Source organism: Rhamphochromis sp. 'chilingali' (genome assembly GCF_963969265.1).
Source record: "Rhamphochromis sp. 'chilingali' genome assembly, chromosome: 22".
In the NCBI taxonomy this organism is placed as follows: domain Eukaryota; kingdom Metazoa; phylum Chordata; class Actinopteri; order Cichliformes; family Cichlidae; genus Rhamphochromis; species Rhamphochromis sp. 'chilingali'.
This window is the reverse complement of record NC_137950.1, coordinates 7,121,291-7,148,427: the sequence shown is the minus strand read 5'-3', so window position 1 is coordinate 7,148,427 and position 27,137 is coordinate 7,121,291. Positions and strand designations below refer to the sequence as shown.

The 27,137-nt window shown below is 40.2% G+C and overlaps 2 protein-coding genes across 4 annotated transcripts in view; one reads left to right on the top strand and one right to left on the bottom strand.

The window, feature by feature from the left end:
• The window catches only part of rab26 (RAB26, member RAS oncogene family), a 126,655-nt gene that overhangs the window by 10,942 nt on the left and 88,576 nt on the right, over positions 1–27,137 (bottom strand). The window lies entirely within an intron of this gene.
• LOC308390862 (uncharacterized protein) lies at positions 3,317–13,644 on the top strand. 3 transcript variants are annotated; one of them, XM_080873194.1, is made up of 3 exons: positions 3,317–3,377; positions 11,390–12,364; positions 13,189–13,644. In XM_080873194.1, the coding sequence occupies exons 2-3, from the start codon at positions 11,416–11,418 to the stop codon at positions 13,248–13,250; spliced, it is 1,011 nt and encodes a 336-aa protein (XP_080729320.1). In that variant the 5' UTR covers positions 3,317–3,377; positions 11,390–11,415; the 3' UTR covers positions 13,251–13,644. The 3 variants fall into 3 exon arrangements, with proteins under 3 accessions (XP_080729320.1, XP_080729319.1, XP_080729318.1); XM_080873193.1 differs by lacking the exon at positions 3,317–3,377 and adding an exon at positions 10,782–10,883; XM_080873192.1 differs by lacking the exon at positions 3,317–3,377 and adding an exon at positions 10,799–10,830.

Sequence of the window (27,137 nt, the reverse complement as noted above, 5' to 3'; positions counted from 1 at the left end):
TCTGCATGCAGTTTCTGCCCATAGCTTAGGATAAGAATGTAGATCCACCAGGACATCACAAAGGACAAAAAGACAAAAACTAGATCGTTTGATTAGTGAAGGTGATTCATCAAATTCATCTGCCAATTTCCTGCTTCCTCTCCCAAACTTGTGACCACACAGATAAACAGCTTGAAGTAGCAGTTTATCCTCAACCAGGAACGGGCAAACCTTTTCTGACTGAGAACCACAATCTAGGACTAGGAGGAGCCAATTCTCAGCCAGCCACTTCAAGAAAGACAACAAGACCACATTATTCTTAAAAAGCAGAGACTTTGTTTGAGACCACCAAACTAGATCGCCTCTGATGCTTGCCTCTGGCTACAAATCCTGTCCGATATAATTGGAAATACTGACAGTAACAGTACATTGTAATGATTATCCAGTACACTGGACAACCACTGGGCCTTTATGTGAAACTGATGTGCGCTTCAGTGGACAGGTGTTATGAATATATAACTCCTGGTGCACATCCTTTTTAAAGCAATCACTGCAACCTCATAGATATGCTGTGTATGTTGTGACACCTACAAGTTAGTTCACACCATTATCAAATGTAACTAATTTGATAGGTGGCTATGGCATTCGGTGTCTCTCATATATCAAAGATGTGATGTGTCTATTATAATGTGCATGAACTGGCCATTTGTTCAGTACAAATACTGCAATTTTGTTAAAATGTACACTTTAATTTTCATTTTAAATACTGACAAATTCGGAAAGAGTTCCACTCTTCTCCCATACGTCTGCTGTCCCTTATCTTTCAAGGTGCACTTGTTGAATTTTTATAATGATAATGATATTTCCTTGTTGGAATATCTTCTGTCCATGATTTATGACAGCAATCTGATGGCAGTGAGCCTCACACCATATAGCAAACACTCTCCCTATTTGTTGGTCTATTTAAGATTTGAACCTTCCCATTTCCCCCTTTAAAATGCCAATGCTGCTGCTGCAATTTTGCCTGCTCTTTCAGTCTGTCCATCACCCTTAAACATAGAAAAACTGCTGTGGTGTAACTTATTTGCAGGGATTGATGATTTTGGAGCCTTGATGACAGCAATAACTAGCTATATTCTGCATCTTAACTAAAGGAAACATCTAATTAACACATCTGAACTTTGTAACAAGCCAAAGAGCTGGAAAATCAATTGAATATTCAAGTCAGTGATTTCTTTAAATGTTCTTTCTTTAAATCTTCTGCCATGTTTGCATTAGGAGACATGAAACCTTCCACCAATAACATTGATGCAATAATTAGCAACTCATGAAGTACCTACATACAAATATATAAAGATAAGATACATTAAGTATTGTGGGTGATTTTGAAACCGAAGGAGCAATGCAATCCAAGCTCTTTATTGGGATCCATATGAATATAAACCTTTCGTCAGCCAAAGATAAAAAAGCAGCAGGTTTGTTAACAGGTGGTCTCTGCCAGAAACAGGATGTATATTTTATTTATTACTTTTATTTGATTTTATCTAAAGTCCCATCCACTTCAAAAGTTTATGAATACCTTTTGGAGATAGGAAAACAGGATTATTAACACAGGCAATAATGATTTACAGTAATGCAGTTAGCTGGCCTACTTTCATGTTTCCAATTAGCCCAGGTGATTATGAAAACCATTTCAGTCGTGGTAATTACTAACCCCTAGTCTACGGGCTTTTGTGTGATTAAATCTAAATCCAGTCTGTTTTTTCCAACTTACAGATTTTCTTAGGTTGTGAATTTTTAAGAGGGTGTAGATACTTAATAATGAGCCGCAGAGGATAACAAGATTTGTATTAGCTTTTCTTATTTTCTGTTCACAGACAATCCTAAAGGACTGCAAGATACTGTGAGAGTCTTCTATTAAGCCTAAGGATAACTATGAGCAGAATCTGAGAGCTTGTGCAACATTTAAAAGTATCTGTGCTGTCTGAAAGAGGAGAACATGAAGGTTACACTGTTGTCACATAAAAAGGGAATTAATTTCATCAGCACAATGGTGACATGCGGTACGTCCTTCATGGCAGCATCCACAAAAAAGATGCATGCTGTCTTTCCTCAACACACTATGAAGAGAACATTCTTCATGAAGGACAGTGTTACCTTAAAAAACCTGATAAACTAATTTGCAAAAACAAAGAAGAGAACTGTGCTGGTGATGCAAATAAAAAGCAATCAAAAAGGTCTTTGGTTACATGCACATGTTTCCCTATTCAGATTAAAAGATTTTCAAATCAACTGGCGCCTTTAATTGGAGCAGTGTGACCTGGCATAAAAGTGATGAATATGTCATGCATTTGTCTTCTGCTTTGGCACAGCATTAATCAGCACCCAGAAGATGGATATCTATCATCTGCTGAGTGCACTAGTTGTCATTAATGTGTTCCTCTTGATTTATTAGCATACATACAATGTATGCCATCAAAGAGAAAAGGGTTAATACAGACGTTTATGAGAGTCACAATAAATTTGGCATAAAGGAGGGTAGCTTTAAAGGTACAGTGTGTAAAATCTCTCGACCAGAGGTCAGTAGATATCAGATTGCAGTCAAATGAATTCTGTTTTCTTACCCCTCCCACCATTCAGCTGTAGTGAGTGCAGGATGTCAGTCCACTGTTGACCTCATGTGTCAATCCATAATTTTCACATGACGTCAGTACTGCAGTCCTTTGCCCTCCAGCCACCCTTTGAACCTTAACCTCTCCTAACCTGGCCTTACAGGCCAAATCATACCAATCCCTGCTTCTCCACTGCATTCAGTAGTGGCCCATACTTTGAAAGCTTTCATCCTGACAGCATCGTAAGGTGAGCAATTCTCTGTAACATACACCTAGTGTCATCAAACTGGAGCTCTGGCAGAGACGTCGCCATTTTCATGGATTTAAACAAAGCTGCCGGGGCAGAATATGGAACACCCAACCTAAAATTTGTAGTTTCTTTTCATATCTTCATTTTTTCTCCATTGATAGATATTTTATGTAGTCTTAAAATACCTACTGTCCTAAAACACTTTTGTCCTAAAATACTACAGACTGTATGGGCTGACCTCTGGCTGAAAGTGGCAATTTAATCTGTATTAGCTGGCATAGCATTAGCTTATAACTACCTCATGTTGTTTAGTCAGCTCTTTGTCAGCTGTCTGTAGACAGCAGGGTCACATAACTCATCTGCTGGCAATTAGAAATTGCAATATTGAGAATAAATGAGCATTTTATGCACATTTCTGTCTGTTAGAGCCCTGACTACTGTTCAGGAGGTGAGGCTTGAGGCGAGGAGGAAGAGGATGACATTTTATCCAGATGCCGGTCATGCTGTCTCTCGCTTTCTTAGATGATAAAACACAGGTATGGTCCCTCATATCTTTAACCTGAAGGTGCAGACACAAATTAAAAGTTGCCTACAAAGCACACGAACGCCTATCAGTTCTTTCCTCCTCCACCTCTAGTATACTATATATGTGGGCGATCTCTAGCCGCATATATAGAACATAATTAGATTATGGAGCAGCGATGTCCGTCTCGGCCCATGTATGGTGGCTACATAATTACAAAGTAATCAATGTATATTTATGAGTACATTCAGGTACAGTCAGTCACTGTACAAAGGGGCAAAAGAGTGATATTAGTGACAGAGGCTGAAATGAGAGGCCGTACCAAGGCCCAGTATAAGAGTAATTTTAAACTGTAAACAAATATCAGAATCAGAATAATTTCCCCTAGGGATCAATAGAGTATTTTTCGTTACAGTGCTCCATTATAAACAAACATTAACAGAGACAGACAACACACTAACTAAGAATAGCACAATATATACATAAAAGTCACTTATTAATAAATATGGAGCTTGAGCTGAGTATAATGTGCTTTAGGAGTTTGCCTTTAAAACAAACTAATCCGCTCTTCAGCTTTGAAGCTGCCACTTTTAGAAATGTATGTCCCAACACATTTACATTAACAAAAAGCTATCTGCATATTTTCTGGAGTGACGTAAAACAATTTCTTCTTGCTGACATTAAAATCAGGAAATGATGTATCCCACGGCATTTTTTAATGTTAGCAATAATATCTCAAATACACTTCCAAGAACTCCTCCAAAAACCCTGCCGACGTGTCCCTGGCTGTCATGCTCACATTACGGTTTCCTCGAAAAATCCGAGGAGTTCCTTTAATCATTTTGCCAGCAAACCTGAGGGGATCAAACTGCCAAATCTCTCAATTTTCTGCAGCGCAATGCTGTGCACACCTCTGTTGATCCTGTTTCTGTGCTCAGCTGTTGTGAACAAACCTCTCTTGTCAACTTCAAGACAAACATCTTCAGTTTTCCCACATTATTTATGAATGCTGTATTTTACAGTACTGGACCTTACATTGTTTGGCAGTTTTCTTATTGTTTTGAAAAATTCTCCGCAAGAGTGTTACCAGTGATGTGTGACACAGAAAGTGATATAACCCCAAACATAACACAAATAGAAAGAGCCAGCTGGGCACAGAGATACCGTTAACATTTCAAGCATCAATAAGCACACATTGACTGAGCAGGAAGCGAGGCAAATATTTTTCATTGCTACTGGATGAAACAGGAAGGAAAAAAAGGTTAGGTGTCTCGCACATGCATTTCCTTCCCCCCCCTTGTGTGTATCATCAAGAAACGACTACTCCGAGAAGCAGTAATCCTCGCTCTCGTCTGTAGATTTACAGTGTCCTGTGAGGTTTACATCGCTTCATTACGCCAAGATTAATGTACTGAGCTCTGACCTAGCAGACCCAGCTCCCAACAACACGCGAACCTGCCAATTACTCACACAGCCTTGAAAGATCCCGGCAGTCTGTGGGTGGATTATGGGGAAGTGAGGGAAGGAACGCTGCTTCTGAAGTGAAGGGATCAAACTTCAAAGGAATCGCTGTCGATGCTGAGCGTTAAGAGTTCCTGCAGTACGTGCGAACATGTGTGAAAACACTTGTAGTGTACATGTGACGGCTTGTAACACGTGGGCAAGATTTACAGCCTTGATAAAGATTTCAGTTTGACACTTTGTGTACAACTGCAGAGTCTGTACAAAGAGTCATGGGAGACTGGCACTCCCTGGACGCTCTGTTTGAGGGTTATACTGAATGTCCTGACTGTGGTTTTCACTTTGTGGGCTGCTTAGCATTGGTGTTCAAAAAAAAAAGAAAGAGGTAAACAACTTCAAAATGTTACTGCACACCATGCTAAGAAAAAAGGGCAGCAGTCGCTAGAAGTCAGCGGATCATGCCAGGGTGTAATTTGAATATTGCTACAGCTTCCTTGAACCTTGTAAATCTCTTCCAAATACAAAACTGTCATCTGGTGTTTCCAAAATTCACCTCGCTCATGACAGACTCATCAAAATACGATGTCACTGTGATTAGCAATTCTGATATTCACAGAAAAGCAGGTATAGATAATTCTCCACAAACATGCCCTATAAACAGTACAGTCTCAGCGGTATGTGAAATACTTATGAACTGCTATCTATAGATTTGTGGTCTTGGACACAAATTTCCGTTGTTTTCATTTACTCTTACTGGGCGGTTTAATATCTACTGGTTTGTTTCTGATGTCAGACAAAAAAGTTTCGACAGGACAAGAGAGTCTGAATCTGGGGGTTGTGAGAGATTTATGAAGGCTTTGGTCATTTCACCCCTCAAAGCAACAACTACACAGTGTGTTAGAATAGAAAAGGCCTTTATTGTCATTATATATTTACCATTATGTATATAGTTTGAGTTTTACTTGCATTTTAATTTATTTTCTTTGCTTTTTCTTTACATTTGTTTTTGGTTAGGGTTAGGCAGTGAAACTTACGAGGAAGCACTTGGTGACACTGGGAAGGAAAAACTTCCTTTTGACTAGGGATGGGTATCGTTTAGGTTTTATCCGATACCAGTACCAAACCGGTACTTTTGAAACGGTGCCGGTGCTTAAACGGTGCTCAAACCAGAATGGAGAACACAAACTTTGTCCAAAAACCTCTCATGTTTAGCTGTTTTTTTGTAAAACGATAACAATGTTAGCCTTTTCTGCAGCTATGGGGCATATATGGTATCACTCTTGGCTGGAAGCAGTGCTTAAACAATGGAAAACACACAAACTTTGTCCAAAAACCTCTCATGTTTAGCTGTTTTCCACTTTTTCTTTGGTAATTTTAGCCTTTTTGGCCAGGGTGAAGGGAGTATCTGCCATCAAACAAGAAGACAGCCGCATGTAACTACGACGGTGTTTGCTAGCACTTAGAGTCCCCCGAGAGCAGCAGTGCCCAGCCTTCTACCCTTCTACCTTTAAAACCCGCCTTCCAGCCAAATGGCTGGTAGGCTTTTAGCTAGGCTTTAGCTTCAGCCAAGTGGAAGCTAAATTGTCTAGTCATTCATATGTAAATTAGGTTGTTATCTGGGAATTCTGGAGGGGAGTGGGGGTGTGTGAATGAGGGGGTGGGGGAGCTGCTAAAAGCTGTGCACTTCCTTTTGTGTTCGTCTTGATGCATTCTCAATCATCCAGGGAAATAAATCTCCAAAAGTCACCAACTTGGAGTGTTTCAGTTTGCCATCTTAGGGAGAAATCAACACACATGGGTGTATGTCCTTTGTTGCTGAGATTTATTGATAAAAACAGTACAAAAAACCAACCATTTGTACACATATTTACAAATAATAATAAAAAGTGAGTGAGTACATTTCAACATTTTCAGCAATCACTCACAATCCTGGCACTGCCATGGTATCTGTAGTCTGCATTTACCACATGTGTATCTGTAGCAGTGAACACATCGCACAGTGGCATGATTGTTCTTGCATTTGTGTTTGACCTGACACATGGCTCTTTTTCCAGGGCTAGGTGTGGAGGGTTGTGTCCAAAGCAACTGTTCTTTTCTTGCCTTCTTCCCAGCTACATGAGAGTGAGCCAACTCTCTTGCAAGCTCCACCAGGAAGTCCACCCGTCTTTCCTTCGTCCCGGTGCATGCTTGATACAGCACATGTGCATTCAGTGCTGCCATGTCAATCATGTTGTAAAACACGGCAACTGGCCAGCGCCGTGTTCCTCTGCAGACAGTGTACTCCCGAACCATCTGGTCCATCACATCCACGCCACACTTTGTATTGTTGTAAAGGGTGACAGTGTTTGGCTTCCTTTTGGTAGTGTTGGGAAGCTGGGAAGAAGGCAAGAAAAGAACAGTTGCTTTGGACACAACCCTCCACACCTAGCCCTGGAAAAAGAGCCACGTGTCAGGTCAAACACAAATGCAAGAATAATCATGCCACTGTGCGATGTGTTCAGTGCTACAGATACACGTGTGGTAAATGCAGACTACAGATACCATGGCAGTGCCAGGATTGTGAGTGATTGCTGAAAATGTTGAAATGTACTCACTCACTTTTTATTATTATTTGTAAATATGTGTGCAAATGGTTGGTTTTTTGTACTGTTTTTATCAATAAATCTCAGCAACAAAGGACATACACCCATGTGTGTTGATTTCTCCCTAAGATGGCAAACTGAAACACTCCAAGTTGGTGACTTTTGGAGATTTATTTCCCTGGATGATTGAGAATGCATCAAGACGAACACAAAAGGAAGTTCACAGCTTTTAGCAGCTCCCCCACCCCCTCATTCACACACCCCCACTCCCCTCCAGAATTCTCATGTAACAACCTAATTTACATATGAATGACTAGACAATTTAGCTTCCACTTGGCTGAAGCTAAAGCCTAGCTAAACACCTACCAGCCATTTGGCTGGAAGGCGGGTTTTAAAGGTAGAAAAGCCAAATGGCTGCTCTCGGGGGACTCTAAGTGCTAGTTCACCTTACATGCATTAATGTAATAACGTGGTTAGCCTACTCAGCGTAAATTACACACGAACAACATTAAGCTACTCACGCAGAGAAGAACGGCTGCTGCTGCTGCATCATCATCCGTCATCATTTCTGCTACACTGGCAGGGCTAGGGGCCAGGACTCTCCTCTTCGTGTTTTTGGGGGATGTTGCTAACTCCAGGTCCGATAACAGGCACCACACCCGCAGTAGATGTGCTCGGTGTGAGGTCTTGCAGCAAGCTATGAAATACGGTGCATTTCTCGGCTTTTAACAAAATGCTATACGTCGCCAGGTGTTTCATCAGATTCGAGGTGTTACCTCCTTTGCACAGTATCATCTTAAAGCACTTGTTGCAGGCTGCTGAGTTTGCATCTTTTGCTGTGAAGTACAGCCAGACCTTTGACCCTTCGCCTTGGGCATTTTTAATCTGTAGCTCTACTCTAAAAGAACGTACGTACCTGGGCCCGCCTACTACGCTTGCAAAGGTAAAATGATTGGCTAGAATCCAAAGTGTATGACATCTCAGGAAAAAAAAAGCACCGAAACCGAAATGTGCGCTGCTTTTCGGTCTGGTTACTGCCATAATGCCACCGGATACCGGTACCCATCTCTACTTTTGACAGGAAGTAAGCCCTGACAAAACCAGGCTCAGGGAGGAGTAGCCATCTGGGCAGATGGCCTGCCTACTACAGATGCCTTACTGACAACTTAAGGACCCAGCACACAATATATTCCTTCACGCATGACTTTTCAATTTTATTTTGGTAGTCTGAACATTTGATTTGGGACATGCAAAAGTAACGCATCTTCCTTTGTTATTTAGCACTTTTAGCAAGTAGAGTGTTGTCATGTGCTCTCTCTTCACTATTGTGACTGGTAAACGGTCAAAAATGTGGCTCTTCCATGGCAAACAAAAAATGCCATCTGAATTCTCATGGGACTTCATTATGCTATTTTCAGCTGTTTCCTTTCTAGACTAAGGCAGGGGTGGGCAATTCCAGGCCTCGAGGGCTGGTGTCCTGCAGGTTTTAGATCTTGGGTCAACACACCTGAATCACATGATTAGTTCATTACCAGGCCTCTGGAGAACTTCAGGACATGTTGAGGAGCTAATTTAGCCATTTAAATCAGCTGTGTTGGTTCAAGGACACATCTAAAACCTGCAGGGACACCGGCCCTCGAGGCCTGGAGTTGCCCACCCCTGGACTAAGGTGTTACTTAGTAAAGCTATACTGATGTAATCCCAGTAGATGATATGTTGCTATTCCTGTGTTCAATTCTAAACACTCAAATCTGATCTTGGACCTGCTGCTTCTAATGTCTGACAAGAATTCATTTTTAACTGTGACAAATCTGTCGATCTAATGCACTCCCATCCTTCACCTCTACTGCAGCTCTTTTAGTGTTTCATCTATGTGTCACACTCCTCATTCTCACTTCTTTACTTCTTCTCCACTCCTGTGCTGTTCATAAAAAGCAGGCAATGAAATTTGTCAGTGTGTAATGATCAGATGCTACGCAGATTATATGTCAACATCAGCTTATTTGAACACATCGACCTATCAGTGACGTACTGATCCACCCCATAAGGGATAAATGTGCCATGTGCCATCTTACAGATGATTTACATTAATATAATGATCAGGTGTAACTTGGAAGTCCCTGCTTTGTTGTAATAAGAATATTTCCAAACCAATCACACAGCCATCTTCACCACCCTCACTATCTCCTGTTGCTGTGGCAGCAACAGGAGATAGTGAGGATGGTGAAGATTGCTCCACCTTCTCGTGGCCTCTGGTGCACCTTATGCTATCTGAAGCCTAGTTAACCATTTGTTAACTATTGTTTTTTTGTGTTTGCATGCCAAAAACCATAACTCTGATGACTTGTTTGGTAGCTTTCTCCAGCACTGTGTAGGCAGAAGAATATATAAAATATTTAATATTAAGAAAAAAACTTTTTTCTTAATTCATTATTTTTTATTAAAATAATTAGTCATGTAATAAAATAAATTCTGCATATTCATGAAATAATATCGGAAAGATTAGTAAGCAACATTAAAAGTAACATTAATATAAGTAAGTAACATTACCTAATGTTATCAACTGTATAGGAAGTAAGTCTGTCTTACTTATATAAGACAGACGTGCATTAACTAAAGTTGAGATGTGATTCAATGCATCTTTAATGAGGCATAGTAAAACTAATGGCAATTGTCAGGATACTCACAAATGTCACAAATGTCAAAAAGTAACAATGTTTCCTCTTTGGTATTTTGTGGTCTGGAACAAAGAGAGAGACGAGCTAACTGAGTAATATTACCAGGATTTGAGCATCCACCGCTTGAGTGGTTAAAAATGTCCTTGGCAGCAGCTCCAGGGTTTATGAAGCAGAGATGATTTAAACTCTTGAAAACAAACACCAAAAATCATTGAGAGTGCTTATTTTTGAATATGGTACTCTATATGGGGCACTATGAGGGAGGCTTTCAAAATGGAAAAGCATCAGTGTTCGCCAAAGACTGTGTATTCTTTTTACACATCTTATATATATTCCACACACACACAGTGGAAAAACTCTTTGGTTAAAGATGCTGTAATTATGAAAATAACAGTAAGTCGTTTAATTACGATTTCTAGTCTAGTCTCTAGTATACTGCCATGGTTAGCTTCTTAGCTTAAATACCTTTCATGTAAACAACTAGACACTGAGAGATGTTGCTCTTACTCCATGCTATTATGAAAGCAGCTGCTCATCAAGCCTGACTGGAGTGTGTGTTTGAGTGCACATGTGTTATTGTGTGTGAAATGAGGACCTGTGTGTGAAATGTGGGTTTCTGGGCGTTAGTTTGGGGAAGCTGTGGTCAGATTTAGGGGAGGAAACACCCATTGAGCTTTATAAAGACAGGAGAGTGAAATAGATTAGCCCAGGCTGAAAGACAACAGCGATCTAAGCAACACCGGAGGTAAACAACATCTTACATTTCATGCTTTGCATTGGATCTCTTTTACTTAAGCTGTAAGTACATTGTAAACATACCGTTGTCATTCATTTCCCAAGAGCTGCACTACGTTAAACGTAACTTCATTTACTAACTTAAGCAATCAGCTTTTATCAGTGAATGTGATGTTTAGTATACTCATGTGGAAAGAAGTAGTTGTTTTGTTTTGTTTTTCAAAGTAGAGGCTAAAGAAACCAATGGTGAAACTCATAAGTAATAAGGTTTGGGTTTAACTGAAGCCAGTTGGTGAACTGAAGGAACACATCTGAGACATTTCATTTTCTATGTGATTGCAGTGTTGAGGCCAATAAAACAGAAGTGTTTCAGCAATTAACTGTCAACAGGAAGATTCACACAGCATATGAGTGTTGACATAGTAGCCACAGTGTCTGTTGTGAAAAGAAAGCTGTTGTGAAACACAAATTTGAGAAGTCAAGACGGGCATCTGCTCTTCCTCTTTTTAACCTTGAAACATCCTAAGTGCCCCCACCCTCTCTCTATATATATGTGTTTTTCTTCACAGGCTTATCTGCACACTAATGTCCCAAGATGAACAAGACAAAATACCCCAATGCTTGTAACGGCACTGCTACTCCAGCACTTGCCAATGGTATTGATGAGTGGGGCCAGATGAGTCAAAATGTGGTTATAGGGAATCAGGTGATCCTCAGAAAGAAAAACAGAGGGCTCAAAGAGAGGTCACCACACAGCCTGGAGCCCAGCAGAGCGCGTCCTTTGTCAGCAGTGTCCACCTCTAATGTGACAACAAACAAGATCAAGAAGGAACCACAGCCTTCTGAGCGTAGCGCATCGCTCCCGCAAACCCCTGTAGCATCCTGTGATCCAGTGAAACGCTACTCCTGCCCCCCCATGGGGATCTCACCATCACCAAGTCACTCCTCATCTTCCTCCACCTCTTCCACCACCTCATCCTGCTCCTCCCCTTCTCCAGTTAAGACATCGTTTATCATCGGCCACGACCCTCTAGGCTGGAAGTTGCATCCCAAGTCCAGCTCGCTCAACCCCCGAGCTCGTGCTAACAGGCTCTCCCTGCAGATTCCCCTCCCCACAATCCCTGATGTTAACCCTCTGAAACCAGAGCCATTACCTAAAACCAAACCCGCCCTTAAACCCAAACCCTCACGACGACGCCACTCTGACTCAGAAGCTTTCCTCCAATCTCAGAGGATCCAAATGCCCGCGGTGACGCTGGATGAACTCTGCGCTGTGCATCTTCACCCGCTTGCCCTTTCAGATGAGTCTGACGATGTGTTCAGTGAGGGGAATGAAAAAGACCCCAGGGTGACCCCTCGCAAAATACCGCCACCCGTTCTGGAAAAAACAGCCATGGCTAAACAAATAGCACAACTTATTGCTTATTCACGCCTGGGCTGTAAAAGCGACAAAGATGAAAACATTTATACCAGGATCATAAAGCCAAAACTTAAACATTCACATCACAGTGTGGACCACAACAGAATACATGCAACAAAAAATGGTAAGTGCTCAAAGAAAATCTCACAATAATCATGCTTATTATGTGTTAAAGGGACAACTCATTAACTTTATAGTAGACTGTCACTGACTTGTGACAGTGACAGAGCAACAATTCTAATATTCTGGTACAGGCATAACTTTACATCCAGACTAAACTTATTCCTTCTGCGTGTCATATGCATGAATAGCAACTTCATCAATATAGAGTTTACATATTAATTGTATGAACCAGTGGGAAGTAATTTGGTGCTATGGGTCGTAATGACGACTGGAACAGTGTTGGTAGCAGTTTGCTTTTCTTCACCTGCACTGGAACGTTTAATTCCAGCTAATAATTTTAAAAAATGGTATTAGTGTAGTGGAAATACAGTGATTACTTGCGCAATAACATTATATCAAAATCTAGAAACGTTGATCCAACATTGCAAAAGCATATGTTTTAGAGAAACTAATGAAAAGTATAGATACGCAGAGATAGCAACAAAGTTACCTTTGGTGTTGGAGCCTTGACGCAGTAGCTTTGTTTTACAGTGGGGTTAATCCTATCCCTACCCCCATTTAAAGTTTCACTTTTGTTTACTGAATAGTTTTGGGATTTGTTTGGCTTTTTGCCTGATTAAGGTCTAGAGCCAAAAACGTATGCACGTTCATGAAAGTGAATTTGTTACCTCTGAACACGACACATGGCATTGCCCTTGCAGAAGTTCTAAGTGCAGATGTCTGAGTATCTTGATTTACTTTTGATTGATTTCCTTTATGAGGTGCTGAGATGACATGCAAGCATTTAAGTGGAAATCGATAGTAACATCATCCCCTGTTTTTCAGGCATGCAGCAACTTCACATCAGCTGCGACAGTGAGAGGTCCACCCCACGCTTCCCGGGCTGAGAGATCTAAGAGATAGGAACTGAAAAGACCTCTAATCATTGACTCCACGTCCCATCTATTCTGAATAGAGTAGAATAATTCTTCTTCTCTGTTGAGGAGACTTTTAATTTGTTCTTTTTATCAATTTATGGGGATGAAGTAATAGCTGTATTGGAAAAAACAAGGTGTGCAGATGATGAAATTACTGCAGCTTATAATTACATAAGCATTACTTACGGTGTAATACTCTGTGGTAAAATCTGAATATATCTATGTAGGCAAGGTGCAATGACAAAGGATAGGGCTAGGTAAACAGGAAATGAGCTGTTCTAGCTGGAGATGCACATACAATTGTATTGCTCATTTTAGCTTCTCAAGTGATGACTTATTAATTGAGCTTTTAAGTATACCTGTATCCTACATGCAATATCTTTATAAATTAAAAAAATCAAATATGATTGAAATTATTGGCTGATCATATGGTCTGATGTTTTTGACACTAAACATGAATTTCACCTGCTATCCTCCCCTTCAGCCTCAGCATATCTTTAATAATATAAAGCACACAAACCCCAGTCTGTTTACCAGCAGACACACTCACAATGTGAATGTGATGCAGCTAAGAATCGGTCTTCCCTTTCACTGTGCTTTAGCTGGCTGATGTGTATTTAATGCAAGTCCAGCATGCAGCAGCTTACTGAGAAGTTTCAGGAAAGTAGAAGTGAAAAGTAGCGATAAATGCACTCTGTTTAAATGAGAGTATCTAAAAGAAAATTCATTATTGACATTTCTGCTAAACTCCTTGAAATACAGCTGAAAGACTGCATTTTGACCACATCTTGATTGATTTAAAATCCACTGTGGTGGTGTACAGAGGCAAAATTACAAAATATGACTCACTGTTGAGTCACTAAATGAGGTGCATTGTTGTAGGTGGAGGAGGGTACAGACTAAGAATAAGACTGGTAGCAAATAGCGTCTATGGCATTTGAAACAGCTGACTACGTAAAATGACAACTGAACGCCTGAACCTGCTCACCTTTTGTTACCACGGCTTGTTTGAAACCTAATTAGTGTTTACAGTATTCACGTCATCAAATCATGACAGACTGTATATAATAGATGGATGCAGGTGCAGTCAAATGGTAAGTGGCCTGTATTTGTATAGCGCTTTACTTAGTCCCTAAGGACCCCCAAAGCGCTTTACACTACATTCAGTCATCCACCCATTCACACACACATTCACACACTGGGATTAACTCTATAGCCCAACCAACATATTAGCAACATAATAGTAATTATCTATTTCCTGACATATTGGTAACACCTGCAATTGAGTGAAATAGTGGAATTACTAAATAGTGAAAAGCAGATACACCCCAGGAGAACGAGGGTGTACTTCTAGTGGCTGGGAACTGGCTGACAACCAGTTGGGAGTAGGAAATCTAAGTGGTTGTATCTGTATAATTGCACATAAATGAATATTTAAGAAGTAAAGAAGAGACAGAGGAGCCACCCTTCAACTGTGTTGTAAGTGTTGATGTTGCATAGTTTGTTTACTATGAGGGCACACTGCAATTTCTGTGTAGGCAACTTCTGCTTGGAACACCACAAATACAAAAACCAGCTGATCCAGGCAGAGTTGGCCTGTTGTGACAGTAAAAATGTCAGTAATTTTAAAATTCCACTTATATATATTAAACTACATATAGCAAATGTTGTTTATGTTTTGTGTGCCTGAAAAAAATATTGGCTGATATATTGGATTTTTTAATCACACACCCCCAGCATGGCTCCATCTATCCATTTATCTTCTACCTCCCCCAGCTTATCCGGGGGAACACCAAGGTGTTCCCAGGCCATAAACCCAGGACCTCCTCCTGGTGGGACATGCCCGGAACACCTCACACAGGAGGCGCCCAGGAAGCATCCTTATGAGAACCACCTCAACTGGCTCTTTTTGATGTGGAGGAGCAGCGACTCTACTCTGAGACCCTGCTGGATGGCTGAACTTCTCAGCCTATCTCTACGGGAGAGGCCAGCCACCATTCAGAGGAACCACATTTATGCTTCTTGTATCCACAATCTCGTTCTTTTGGTCACTACCTACTGCTCGTGACCATAGGTGAGGGTAGGGGCGTAGATCAACCGGTAAACTGAGAGCTTTGCTTTTACACTTAGCTCTCTCTTCACCACGACGGACTGGTACAGTGTCTGTATCACTGCAGCCACAGTGTCTGTCGATCTGCTCCCTTCTCCCGTCACTTGTGAACAAGTACCCGAGATACTTAAACTCCTCGATTTGGGAGGAGGCCATCACCCGATGAAGCCAACATAACTACATCATCTGTGAAAAGCAGAGATGAGATTCTGAGACCATCCAAGTGAAAGCTTGGAAAGCACTTGGCTATGCCTAGAAATTCTCTCCATAACAATTATGAAGAGAATCGGCGTCAACCACCGGGAACAAGTCTGACTTATTGCGGACCAAGCTCTTACAACGGTTGTATAAAGATCAGTATGGGCATCAATCTTAAAACCCTTATATCTGTTGGGCTCTAATTAACTCACTTTGGAAGTGGTCATTTACAAGAACTGCTCAAACATGTTGGTATGGTTTTTTTTAATGTGAAAGTTGGTGATCTTAGCCAGAATCAACACTTTTCTGAAACTTTATTAAAATTAAGCTCTTTTTAAAAATGCTAAAAAATGAAGACACCAGTAGCAAGCTTTAAAACAGACTGATGCTATTAATGATAACACAGAAACTGCTTTTCACATGAAATATCTGTTACTACTTCAGCAAAATCCACGGCAAAGAAATCTTTAAGTTTACTTTTGTAAGCGAAATATTTTTTTAAAAACGCAGACAGAGTTTAGATGGAGTCTAATAGAATTGCGTGAATCTGGGTTTGGTCCACTGAGATGAGCTGCTGGGTCTGGAGCAAAGAGGAGAGAAAACTCCAGTGCAGGCTGGAAGCAACGCTGCAGGCAGGTGAGCAATGAGACTGCAGAATACCACACACAGCACACACAGCATATGCATGCAAATCTGAACCTGCTGCAAGTTTTTTCTCAGGAGTTTGTAGTTTTTCAGAAACTCCACATTTTTCTCCTGGATACAGTTCAAAGTAAACCTGTTTCTGAGAAAATGGTCCACGGCACTATGCAGACCACGATCACTTGAATTGACTCACAGTGATTCCAATTCCATTTACTAAAGTCTCAGTTACAGCAGAGTAATAATAGAAGGGCAGCCTGCTTTTTTTATAATACAGTAAATTAAATAAATAAAACAATTTTGATAATTACCAATAACTTAGGGCAGCTTTGGCATAAACTTCACACTAGGTGGTGGTCTAATAAATTTGTTAAGCAGTTTTCCATAGTGTGACTGTAGCCTTACACGGGCACAGCCGTAAGAACAAAGTCTGCCACTGACATATTTAATGGAAAAGGTTTTTTACACATTTCTGTTTGTGAATGAGGCTCAGTGTTCTTACCCTGCTAAATAAAGTGAACTGAAAGTCTTGAGGTGGAATGAACCTCTGACTTAAGGTTTCACTTAAACTGAGTGAAAAATAACTGAAACTTTAAGAGTAACAAATAACAAAAGTCCCAGGAGCCTAAATGAGATGGCAAGGAGAAACTGAAAAAAAAGGGACTAGGCAGAGAGGAAGCAATCTTTTCATCCCTTCAGAGTAAAGAGAGCTGTAGAAGCATAGCACACTGACACTTATTAGCTGTTAGTGTGTGTGTGTGTGTGTGTGTGTGTGTGTGTGTGTGTGTGTGTGTGTGTGTGTGTGTGTGTGTGTGTGTGTGTGTGTGTGTGTGTGTGTGTGTGTGTGTGTGTTTGGGGCATCCGTGTGTTAAAGTGTACATGTTTGCTTGGATTTAGCTCATGTGTCAGTGGTACAAAACCTATTGTTGGTTCCAAAGCAGTACGAATGAAATCATGAAAACTACAATGTTAGAAGTAATAAAAACAGCTGTTCAGTATCTCATCCAGGTTGCATCTTGTTATGGAATTTAAATTAAGCACTCAACACAAGATTTTTGTGTAAATTGATGTCTATTAAAGCCCATTATGACACGTCACTGCATTAAATGTCCATTAAGCCCAGCTGTTTCACAGGATACAGACATACTTGCCAAATCAGAGATTTCTCCTTCAAACTTCATTCAAGTCAAATTTATCGCTGCTAATCCATTTTATTGTGACAACATTTCACATAATTTTTCTTTTTACTATTAAATGTGTGGGCATAATTATGTATGCAATTTTATAACATTTATACAATGTTGTGGTGGCAGAAATCTACATTATCTATTGTAAAAGTTGCCCATCTTGATGGACAGGTATGCCAAAACAAAGAAGCAACATCAGGGCTGAAAAATTAAACCCACACTGAAGTGTAGTCCCTGGAGTGGCAATGTTCCCGTGTATCCCCCAAATTAAAATGCCGAGTTTCACAGCAGAAAAAATCCTGTTTACAGCCTGCTGTCAAAAAGAAGGTAAACTATACAGCTGTTACAGGCGTCAGTATGTTAAAGTTTACAGTTCATGAAAGTGAAAAATGAAAAATTAGAAAATGAGAAAAAGACTGAACAAACAAGGTTGCCAAGAGAAAGACGGTTCTCCTGGCAACCGTACTCGGTTGCTATACTTGGTGGTTTAAACCCTTTCAAAACTAACTCCTGCTATTAACAGTATGCAAGCAAACAACCAGTATGTTGTTTCCAAATTATTTATGTATTGTTTTGTTATTAAATAATTAAATATTAAATAAGATGTAGAATATAAAATAGTGTCGGGGCATTCACAGGAGAACTGTCCAAATAAAATAAAATAACATGCTGATGGAAAGGCAGATGAGGAGGGACAGGTTTTAAGTAATAAGATCACCTGAAAAAAAATAACCATAAGAAGAGACACATACACTCTTTCTTAAACGCTGTTAATGGGAATGTTTATTCTATGTACTAATTGTCTAAGGATACAGAGAGAGCAGTTTCTCCCAGAAAATCCAGTGATGGACACAGGGTAGAAGGAAAACTGGGGTTAAAGTGTCCCAGAACAATCGGAAGTTATGACACCTTCAGTTAATGAGCAATTAACCCTGAACAGGCCAATGAATCCATAACATTACTGAGGCAAAGTAGAAAACTGTTATTTAGATAAAGAAATTAAAACCTGAATTTATTTTAGGAAACATGGATTGCATTCACTAAAGAGGAGCAGAGCCATACAAGTTGTCGGCAGTCAATTGAAAGCCTGGTATTGGGATGGAATTACCAATTTATACATGCGTAAAGACACAGTCAGTGCTGAACAGTATATATAGGTTTTCCTCCATCCAGACGACGATGGAAAAAAACGGGAACAAGACAATTCTCAACCATATACTGCAGCCACAGCAAGATGGTTTTGTAGTAGAAGTGGGCACCGAGCCGGTCCAGATATTTCATGAAAACATGTGGCACATCATTGAACCAAGTATCACGAAGAACTGGGGAACAGTTCTCTCCCAGAAGTCCAGCAACTGGCCTCGCAATTCAAACATTGAACTGTGGCAGAGCAGGTTAGGCCTACATGGACTGCGTGGGTTGCTGGCTGTGCAGAGCAGCAGGGGAACCGTAATAGAACTGGGAAAAGAGTCCAGAGTGTGGAGAACTAATTGGAGAAAATAAAGGGAAGCAGAACAGCAAAATCAGATGGATGAATGTCAGGCCTGAAGAGCAAAGCTGAGGCTGTAAAGAGCTGCAGACTGAGGCAGAGCAGTATGAACGGTAGATGAGAGAGATGATAAACTTTTCAACTTTTTTATATGTGTTTGTTGTTTCCAGCTGCTCAGGTCAGATTTAAAATGGTTTAATCCTTCATAGTGAAAGATATTGCTTTTTATATCTTATATATTTTAGCATAACTAACACCGAGCTTTATCTTAACTTTTAACCAGAATGCTTTTCTTCTACAGTAATTAAATTATTTTGATGTCAGGTATTTGTCATATCCTTTGTTTATTAGTAGGTCCTAAAATACATTTTACACTCATGTTCTGTTATTACATTTATTTAATTGTAAAACAAAGAAAACATCTAAACTTAGGTTTAAAAAGAAAGTGTGTAAGATTAACTCATAACTGGGAAAATTAGTTAAAGTTACATTTTCAAGATATGACGTCTGCACAATTGCTTCTGTTGTGTTGCAGCATGGGGTTGAAATGTATTTATTTTTCTGGGTATTGGTATCGAGTTTAAATTCTAGTATTGTGACCACCCTAATGCTCACTTTGATATCATCTATGTACAAAGCACACAAACCCAGGAAAAGCCGTACACCTGCTCAGCAGCATCTGAACCTGCTGCTTTAAACTGTGGTGTAAATTCAAGCTTCTGAAGCACAACATGTCATTTAAAGTTGGCTGCCAGAAAACTGGTTGAGTGAATATTTTGCCACCTACTATGGTGCCAAATGGTCCTCCTGAGTGTTGCTTCACATTTCATTTAATCGTATGTCTTGTTAGCATGGTGCTGCATCTTGAAAATTAATTTAATCTTAATAAACAGAAAACACCCTTTGCACAGTTGGGTTGCTCTACATATGCAAACAGCATTGTTGTTGGGTTTGTACAGATTCTGCGTGTGTGTTTTTTAATACAGCATGTGTATGTGTAAATGCCACTGTGTATGGCTGCGAGGCAACAGCACATGCAGGGGCATTAGTGTGAATGTGTGTGCTCCTCTTCCAGCTCCATCACACGCTGCAATGAGCCAAATACAGAAGGAGCCATTAAAGTTTCTGTCAAATTCCCCTGAAAAGCGGAGTAACCAATTAGTGGCCAACTACCACAAGGATGTCACATCTTAATCGCCCATTTCTTGTCTTTTACATATTTATAGGACACACACTGGCCTATTTCAAGCTGTTTTCTAACTGCTGTCTGATAAACTGCGCTGACGGCGGGAATGTTTTCAGCCAAAGACAGAAAAGAGAAGAAAAGAAAATCCACTGCTATCGTGGGAGAAGAGTGCGAAAAGATAACTTGGTTTGAGGAAGATGCAGCTTCGACAGAAGGGAGCGAGCAAATAAGCAGAGGAGAAACAGAGAAGAGAACGTGTCGACGCTCGAGAGGGGAGATGGAGGAAATCAACAAATTTGCTTGTGTGTCAAAGAGAGAGAAGGAAAGGGAGAGGGACAAACATTTATTTGATTTGGTGCCGTAAACTGGCAGAGTGCTGGAGAGTGTGCCTGCATTGTTAATGTTCTACTTGGCAAAGGAGAGGACCTTGAACAGCAAAGCACTGCCACCCCAGTCTGCCAGTCAAAATGATTTTTTTCTCTATTTCAGCAGCATTCGAGACATTTGAGGCAGATTTGCAGCTCAATTAGGCAAATTGGGCAGATTATCAACCTTTATAAGTTGAGGTTGTGATGGAAAAGAAAACAATTATCTGGTGTATTTTTATTTTACTTACTAGACTGTCCTTTACACCGATACTCATAAACACACAGGGCCCTTCAATCATTGTCATTATGGTTATTTTATAGTATTGCTTCAGATTCCATACATATTCCCTACAATATCCCTACATAGTATTTTTTTTATTGCAGATGTCCAAACTGGTAATGAACCGATTATTTGCTACAAGGTAACTTCAGACTAAAAACAATCTGCCCTCTGTATAAAGATCTGAAACTAATGTGAGGTTTCTGCAGACTGAGGTAGATAAAAACAGTGCCTCTGTAAAGTATTCACAAAGCTGCTGTTCCACATTTTGTCATGTTACAGCCTTATTTTAAAACGAATTGCATTAATTTTTGACCTTAAAATTCTGCACAGAACATCTGTGACTGACAAAGGGAAAAAAAGTTCTTCCAAATTTATAAAAATGTTAGAGCACAAAACAAGCCATGAAGTCAGTGGGATTGTCTACAGACTTCCGAGACAGGATTGTGCAAAAAAAAAAAAAGAATATCTGCAGCACTGAAGGTCCAACGAGCACAGTGGCCTCCATCATCATTAAAGAAGTTTGGCACCTTCAGGACACTTCCTGTTGGTGTCTGGGTGGAAGGGTCAGGGAGGTGAGCAAGAACCTGAACATCACTCTGACAGAGTTCCAGCATTGCTCTGTGGAGAGAGATGTTATTGGTAGCAGAAACCGGGAGACTAGACAGGGATGAAGGAAAAAGGAATGCAGCAAAGTACAAGCATCATTGATGACAGCCCACTCCAACGCGCTGTGGAGCACAGAATTAGGCAAAAAGTTCATCTTCCAACAGGACAACGACCATGAACACACTGCCAAGATAACAAAGGAGTGGCTCCAGGACCAGTCTATGAATGTCCTTCAGTGGCAAAGAGCCTGACTGAACATATGTGGAGAGATCTGAAAATGTTTGCTCACTGACGCTCCCCATCCAACCTAATGGAGCTTAAGAGGTTCTGCAAAGAAGAATGGGTGTGGCTCCTGTGCTCACAGCCAGAACTTTGTAGCTGAGATGATGGTGTTAAGTATGATATTTTGTGCTGAGATCATGCAGAGCCAAGAATAAAACAATAAATAAATTAGAATAAGTGCAAATACATTTGTACGATTGTACAAACAACAAGGTCATTTAAAACTTTGACGCGTTGTTTAATATTAGCAATGACCAAAATAACAGCATATTGATATGTGACAAAAATGAAGGAAAAGATGAGAAAAAGATGAGAACTTAGACTAAACTTCTTTGGAGTCATCACACTGAGAAAGGACGCTTCAGGGCCAGCATACATGGGCGAAATCATTAAGCATTCAGTAAATTAACAGATATTGTATTAAGGTTGTACCATACGGCATATGCAAAAAGATTGCAATAAACCTCCACTTCTTCTATTTGCACAGAGTTTTTCTGCTGTCTATAGTCTTGCCCTCTTCTTTCTCTCTGAACGTTTAGCTGGCAGCATGCCCGCTGACACTGAGTGTACATCGCATCGATTTTTACTCTACTGTCGAGGTAATCGTTTAAACAACAGAGCCTCCGCTCCACACAAAGGCCTTCAGTGATTTAATGATTTAAAGATTTTTCTTTCTGTGACCTCTGTGTCCAAGCGTGTTGGTCGATACCAATAAAATTTGCTTGTGCATGCGTGCTTGCATGCTTGCTTGCATGCTGTGGCCTTTGTATGCATGCACTCAAGTGTGCTACTTGCATGTCAGCGTAAATCTTTAGCCAGCAGAGTGTATGGTTCCACAGTAGCAGCTGTATAGCCCCGATATGAGGTTGTAAAGCATTCAAGGCTTCAAGGAAAAATTACAACTATATTTACAGGACATGTAATAATGGAGCTAGTATGAATAATGCAGCCTGAAAAGCTTTTATCCAAACAGTACTCCTGTCCTTCTACGATTCTGGTCATTCTTTTTTGATTATTCAAGAGACATTTCAGTTTTATAATAAAAATCACCACACAAACAGCGCCTGCACTATAATAATGCGCCTAAGATGGGTACAAAGAGACATAATCAAGGTCCAGGCAAATATATTTGCAATGGTGGTGGAAAAGAAAATATCTTAAGAGCAGTTATGCACCTGTTGGCATGACAACCACCAAAACACATGATCATCAACATGTCCTTGATCATTCGGCTTATGGTTACCCATTGTGTAGATTGCAGTAGGGACACAACAATTTGAACATAAGTTCAGGTCATCGGTCGATCACAAAGGAAAAGCTACACCCTCTCTAATCTACACCTACAGCCCTTTATGAATTACCAATTAACCTGACACGAATGGCTTTTGGAGGAAGCTGGAGTAATCTCTATTAACAGGCTACAAGTGCTCTGGGAGAATGTGCAAATCCCACATAGAAAGACCACAGCCGATGAGGGCCAATCAGAAGGCCGGAACCTTCTTGCTTTGGGGTCACAGTGCAACATGCTTAACAAAGCAAAGGTGCAGTCATCACTACTAATCTGATGTGAGAATCTCTTCAACTCATGCATCTGTGGGCTGGACAGCACCTTGGCATCCAAGCTAGCAAGCATTAGCTTATGATGCCACCCTTTCTTCCAAATACTGGAAAAAAATAAATAAATAAACAATCTAAATTGCGGGTTTTAAATTCTCTACAGCAGGCACATTGTACTGGCAGTAAAACAGAGACATAAAAATGGCAGAATAGAGGAAAAAGAGACCGGTCAAACAGCAATAACAATAGTTGTAGTTGCGATTACAGATTGAAAAGAGTCTCAAAAGGAGAGAGAATGATAGATGGACAGCACTGGGGACTGTGTCTCCAGTGCTTATCTTAAAGTTGCTCTCCAGCCTTCACTCTGAAGCACTGCTGCTAATAGATTCACACCATGGGTGGCATACAGGGCAGTGAAGTAGCTTTGCAGAGCAGCGTGCGCCACATGACTACATTTATCTCAGTTAAAGCTTGAATAGATGATCTTCAAACTTCTTGTATCACTTGTAATTCCATCCCAACAATAAATGGTTTTAACCAGTTATTAAATATGTAGCTTTAAACGGCTTGTTTGAAGAACCCATGGAAAACTCTTTTGCTTCACTAACAGAAGTACTGCTAGTATAAAAACAAATTCACCGTTCACTGCAACTACATTTTTAGACAACTAAATGTAAAATTCTCAAAATGCATACAGTGTTAATTGGAACATTATATTTAGTACAGAGCTGTTTAAGTCCTATATTTGTACACACTGTTGCATAGACTGCAGTTATAATAACTTACGTGCTTTAACGTGTCACTATGGCAGTTAAATAGCATCTTGACGATTTGGTCTGGCTTATGCCGATAAAGTCCCTCATTAAAAAAGGCCAACTTTAGAGTAGAAATACATAAGTCTACAGCCTGTTACAAAAACATTTCTCATTTTAACTACATAATGTTCTTATTTATGACAAATATGGGGTAGTGGTGGTCGTGGAGGGACCACAGGTAACTTGAGTTGTGTGAATCAAGCTTGGTTAGCAATCCCATTATATCAGCTGATAGCAGATGAAGGTAATGACAGCCTACATCAGTTGATAGTCCAGCTGCTATAAGCCACTTTACAACTCCTCCTTAAACAGTGTAATGGCAAGCAGGTGTTCCACACACATATGAAAGGTGTGGAAAATACAAATGACTGCAAATAGAAATAAATCCTCTTTTCGCTATATTGCTCCTCAATGAAATGCAAATGTGACAAGTAAAAATTGCTCTCATTTACACAAACAGATGTGCACTGTTTAGGAGAACCTGTGGGGTGATCGTGGCTCAAGAGTTGGCAGTTCGCCTTGTAATCGGAAGGTTGCCGGTTCGAGCCCCGGCTCGGACAGTCTCGGTCGTTGTGTCCTTGGTCAGGACACTTCACCTACCGCCTACTGGTGTTGGCCAGAAGGGCCGACGGCGCGATATGGCAGCCTCGCTTCTGTCAGTCTGCCCCAGTGGCTACAACTGTAGCTTGCCTCCACCTGTGTGTGAATGGGTGGATGACTGGGTGTGTAAAGTGCTTTGGGGTCCCTAGGGGACTGTACAAATACAGGCCATTTACCATTTGCACCTTGCTTACCAGGGTAGCTACTATTAGCTGACATTGCTTGCTAATGATGGCACAACTCCCAGGGAGATTTCTTGCTCCCACAACAGCCAAATACTACAAATCCTGCAGGTAAGAGCGAAGCATACAGTGCCCCATGAACCTTATACAATACATAGTACAAATAAAAACAAGGGAGTGTGGGTGTCTGCACCTCGATTATTGTAATTAGAACTAATGAACACTAATGAACCCAAATTACCTTTGCGTGGGTGCCTATTTCTCAGATTGTCGTGGCTCACTGTGCTGAGCAGGTGTGCTCTCTTTGAAGGGATTAGGGCTCGCAGTATATTCGTGACACACACATATACACACACTCCAACTGTCCACTAGCATCCTACTGTGTCTGCATCTGCTCTGAAGCATTAAAGCTGGTTTTTTGTTTTTGTCTTTTTGAACTGATGCTGATAACTACAAAAACACTCAAACACTCAGAAACAACGACGCTCCATTTAGAGGAGGCTGGATGCGTTATACAAGTAACACCGCACATGACAAATTGCTCTGTATAATCTGGAGTAAAATCATGTCAGGATAATGAGGATTTATCTTCTGATGTGAAACGATAACAGTGCTACGGCTTCATAAAGTTAAATTAAGCAAGAAATAATTCAACAAATCAGGCCAGTCATGCCTGATGCTTCAGCGTATAGCTTAATACTGTTTGTATTTCTCCTCTTATAGTTCAATCTCCAGTTCTAATTTTTAAAGTTTTCTGGTGGCTCTTCCCTGTTTCTCTGGCTTTGATAGCAACATAACATAACATAACAACATAACATAACAACAACCCGGCAGACCGATCTGAGTTGCGCCCATGGCTCTCTGCACAACTGGGAAGTGAAACAAGACCCACGAGCATTTCATGTAGCTGTGGGCCTTTCTGAAGAAGACAGCACAAACTGATAACAAAACAGACTTTCTAATGTACCTACTGCTGACTCTATGATAAAGAGGCACACAAATAATGTCACTTTTCACTCATTAAAAATAAATTACGTACCTTCTTGTAGCTTCTGAGAGGATAATGTCATAGTTAGCTATAATATGTAATTTTGCTGTGGGAAACATTATTTGTGTCTGCTCTGGTACAGACACAGAAAACATCTCATTTTCAGTCTTGTCCTTATACTTGATCATTTCATTGGATTTTTGTCTGTTAAGTCTCTTAAAACTAAACTATGGACTGTTCAAGCATAAAAAAGGTATCTAATTCAAGGTATGACTCAGTGTTGTATCTATATATAGCAGACAACTTAGCAAGTCCTTAAGAAATAGCAAACAAATTGAGTAAAGACCACACACAGGACCTGAGAGATGTATTTTTCAGTTCATCCACTGTTCGCCAAGGCCAAAGCCTTCAGTAATAGTAATAAATCACACAGCAATAGTACATTCATGTAGTTGTAAAAAACATGACAATATATTAAGTAATCCAAAGTATTCAGAATACGTTACTCTCATTGAGTAGCTTAACGGAATACGTTACAAAATACATTTAGCACCATGTATTCTGTAATCTGTAGTGGAATACATTTTAAACGTAACCTTTCCAACACTGACCTCCTCAGAGCCTAGACTTCAATACTTTGTAACAGGCTGCAAGAAGAACAGAACAAAAGTCAGCAAACATCCAAACAAAAGCTTTGAATCTCAATCAAGCAGACTGGAGAACTATTCCTGAAGACTGCTTCGAGAAATTACAAGAAAGTTTGCCTAAGAGAGTCCAGAAGAATAAAGGCGATCATTCCAAATATTTTCTTTCAAGTGCATTAGAATCAAGAATTTTGCAGAATACTGTATAACCAAACAACTCAACAGATTTTCAAGTTCTAAACGTTAAAAGAGAGAAATCTATTAAATAAAATGAATAATATTGACAAAAAGATATAAGGAAAACAATGCAATATTACAGATTAAATGAATTTAACTCCATTGGTTTAAGTGTAAAATTACAGCTAGATGTTTACCTCGATGACAATCTGGCTTTAATTTGAAGAACAAGGATCTAAGTGAGGATAATGTTCACAAACACATGCTGGGGCAAATTAATCATGACAGGAACAAATTAAATTTCTGAGGACTCCAAAAAGAGAAAAAAAAAAAAGAAAGAGATACAATTGTGGATGTTCATCAGGTTTGAGCTGTACCGACCAACACACTGTGAACACATGAAGGAAACCATCTCCAGACTCCTAACAGAGTGACGAATAGTCTGAGGGATCACAAAAAAACATGGACTACAGCAAAGCAGCTAAGCTCCTCTCTCCTAATGGCTAATGTGAATATTTAGTGAATTTAACAATCATGCTGTGT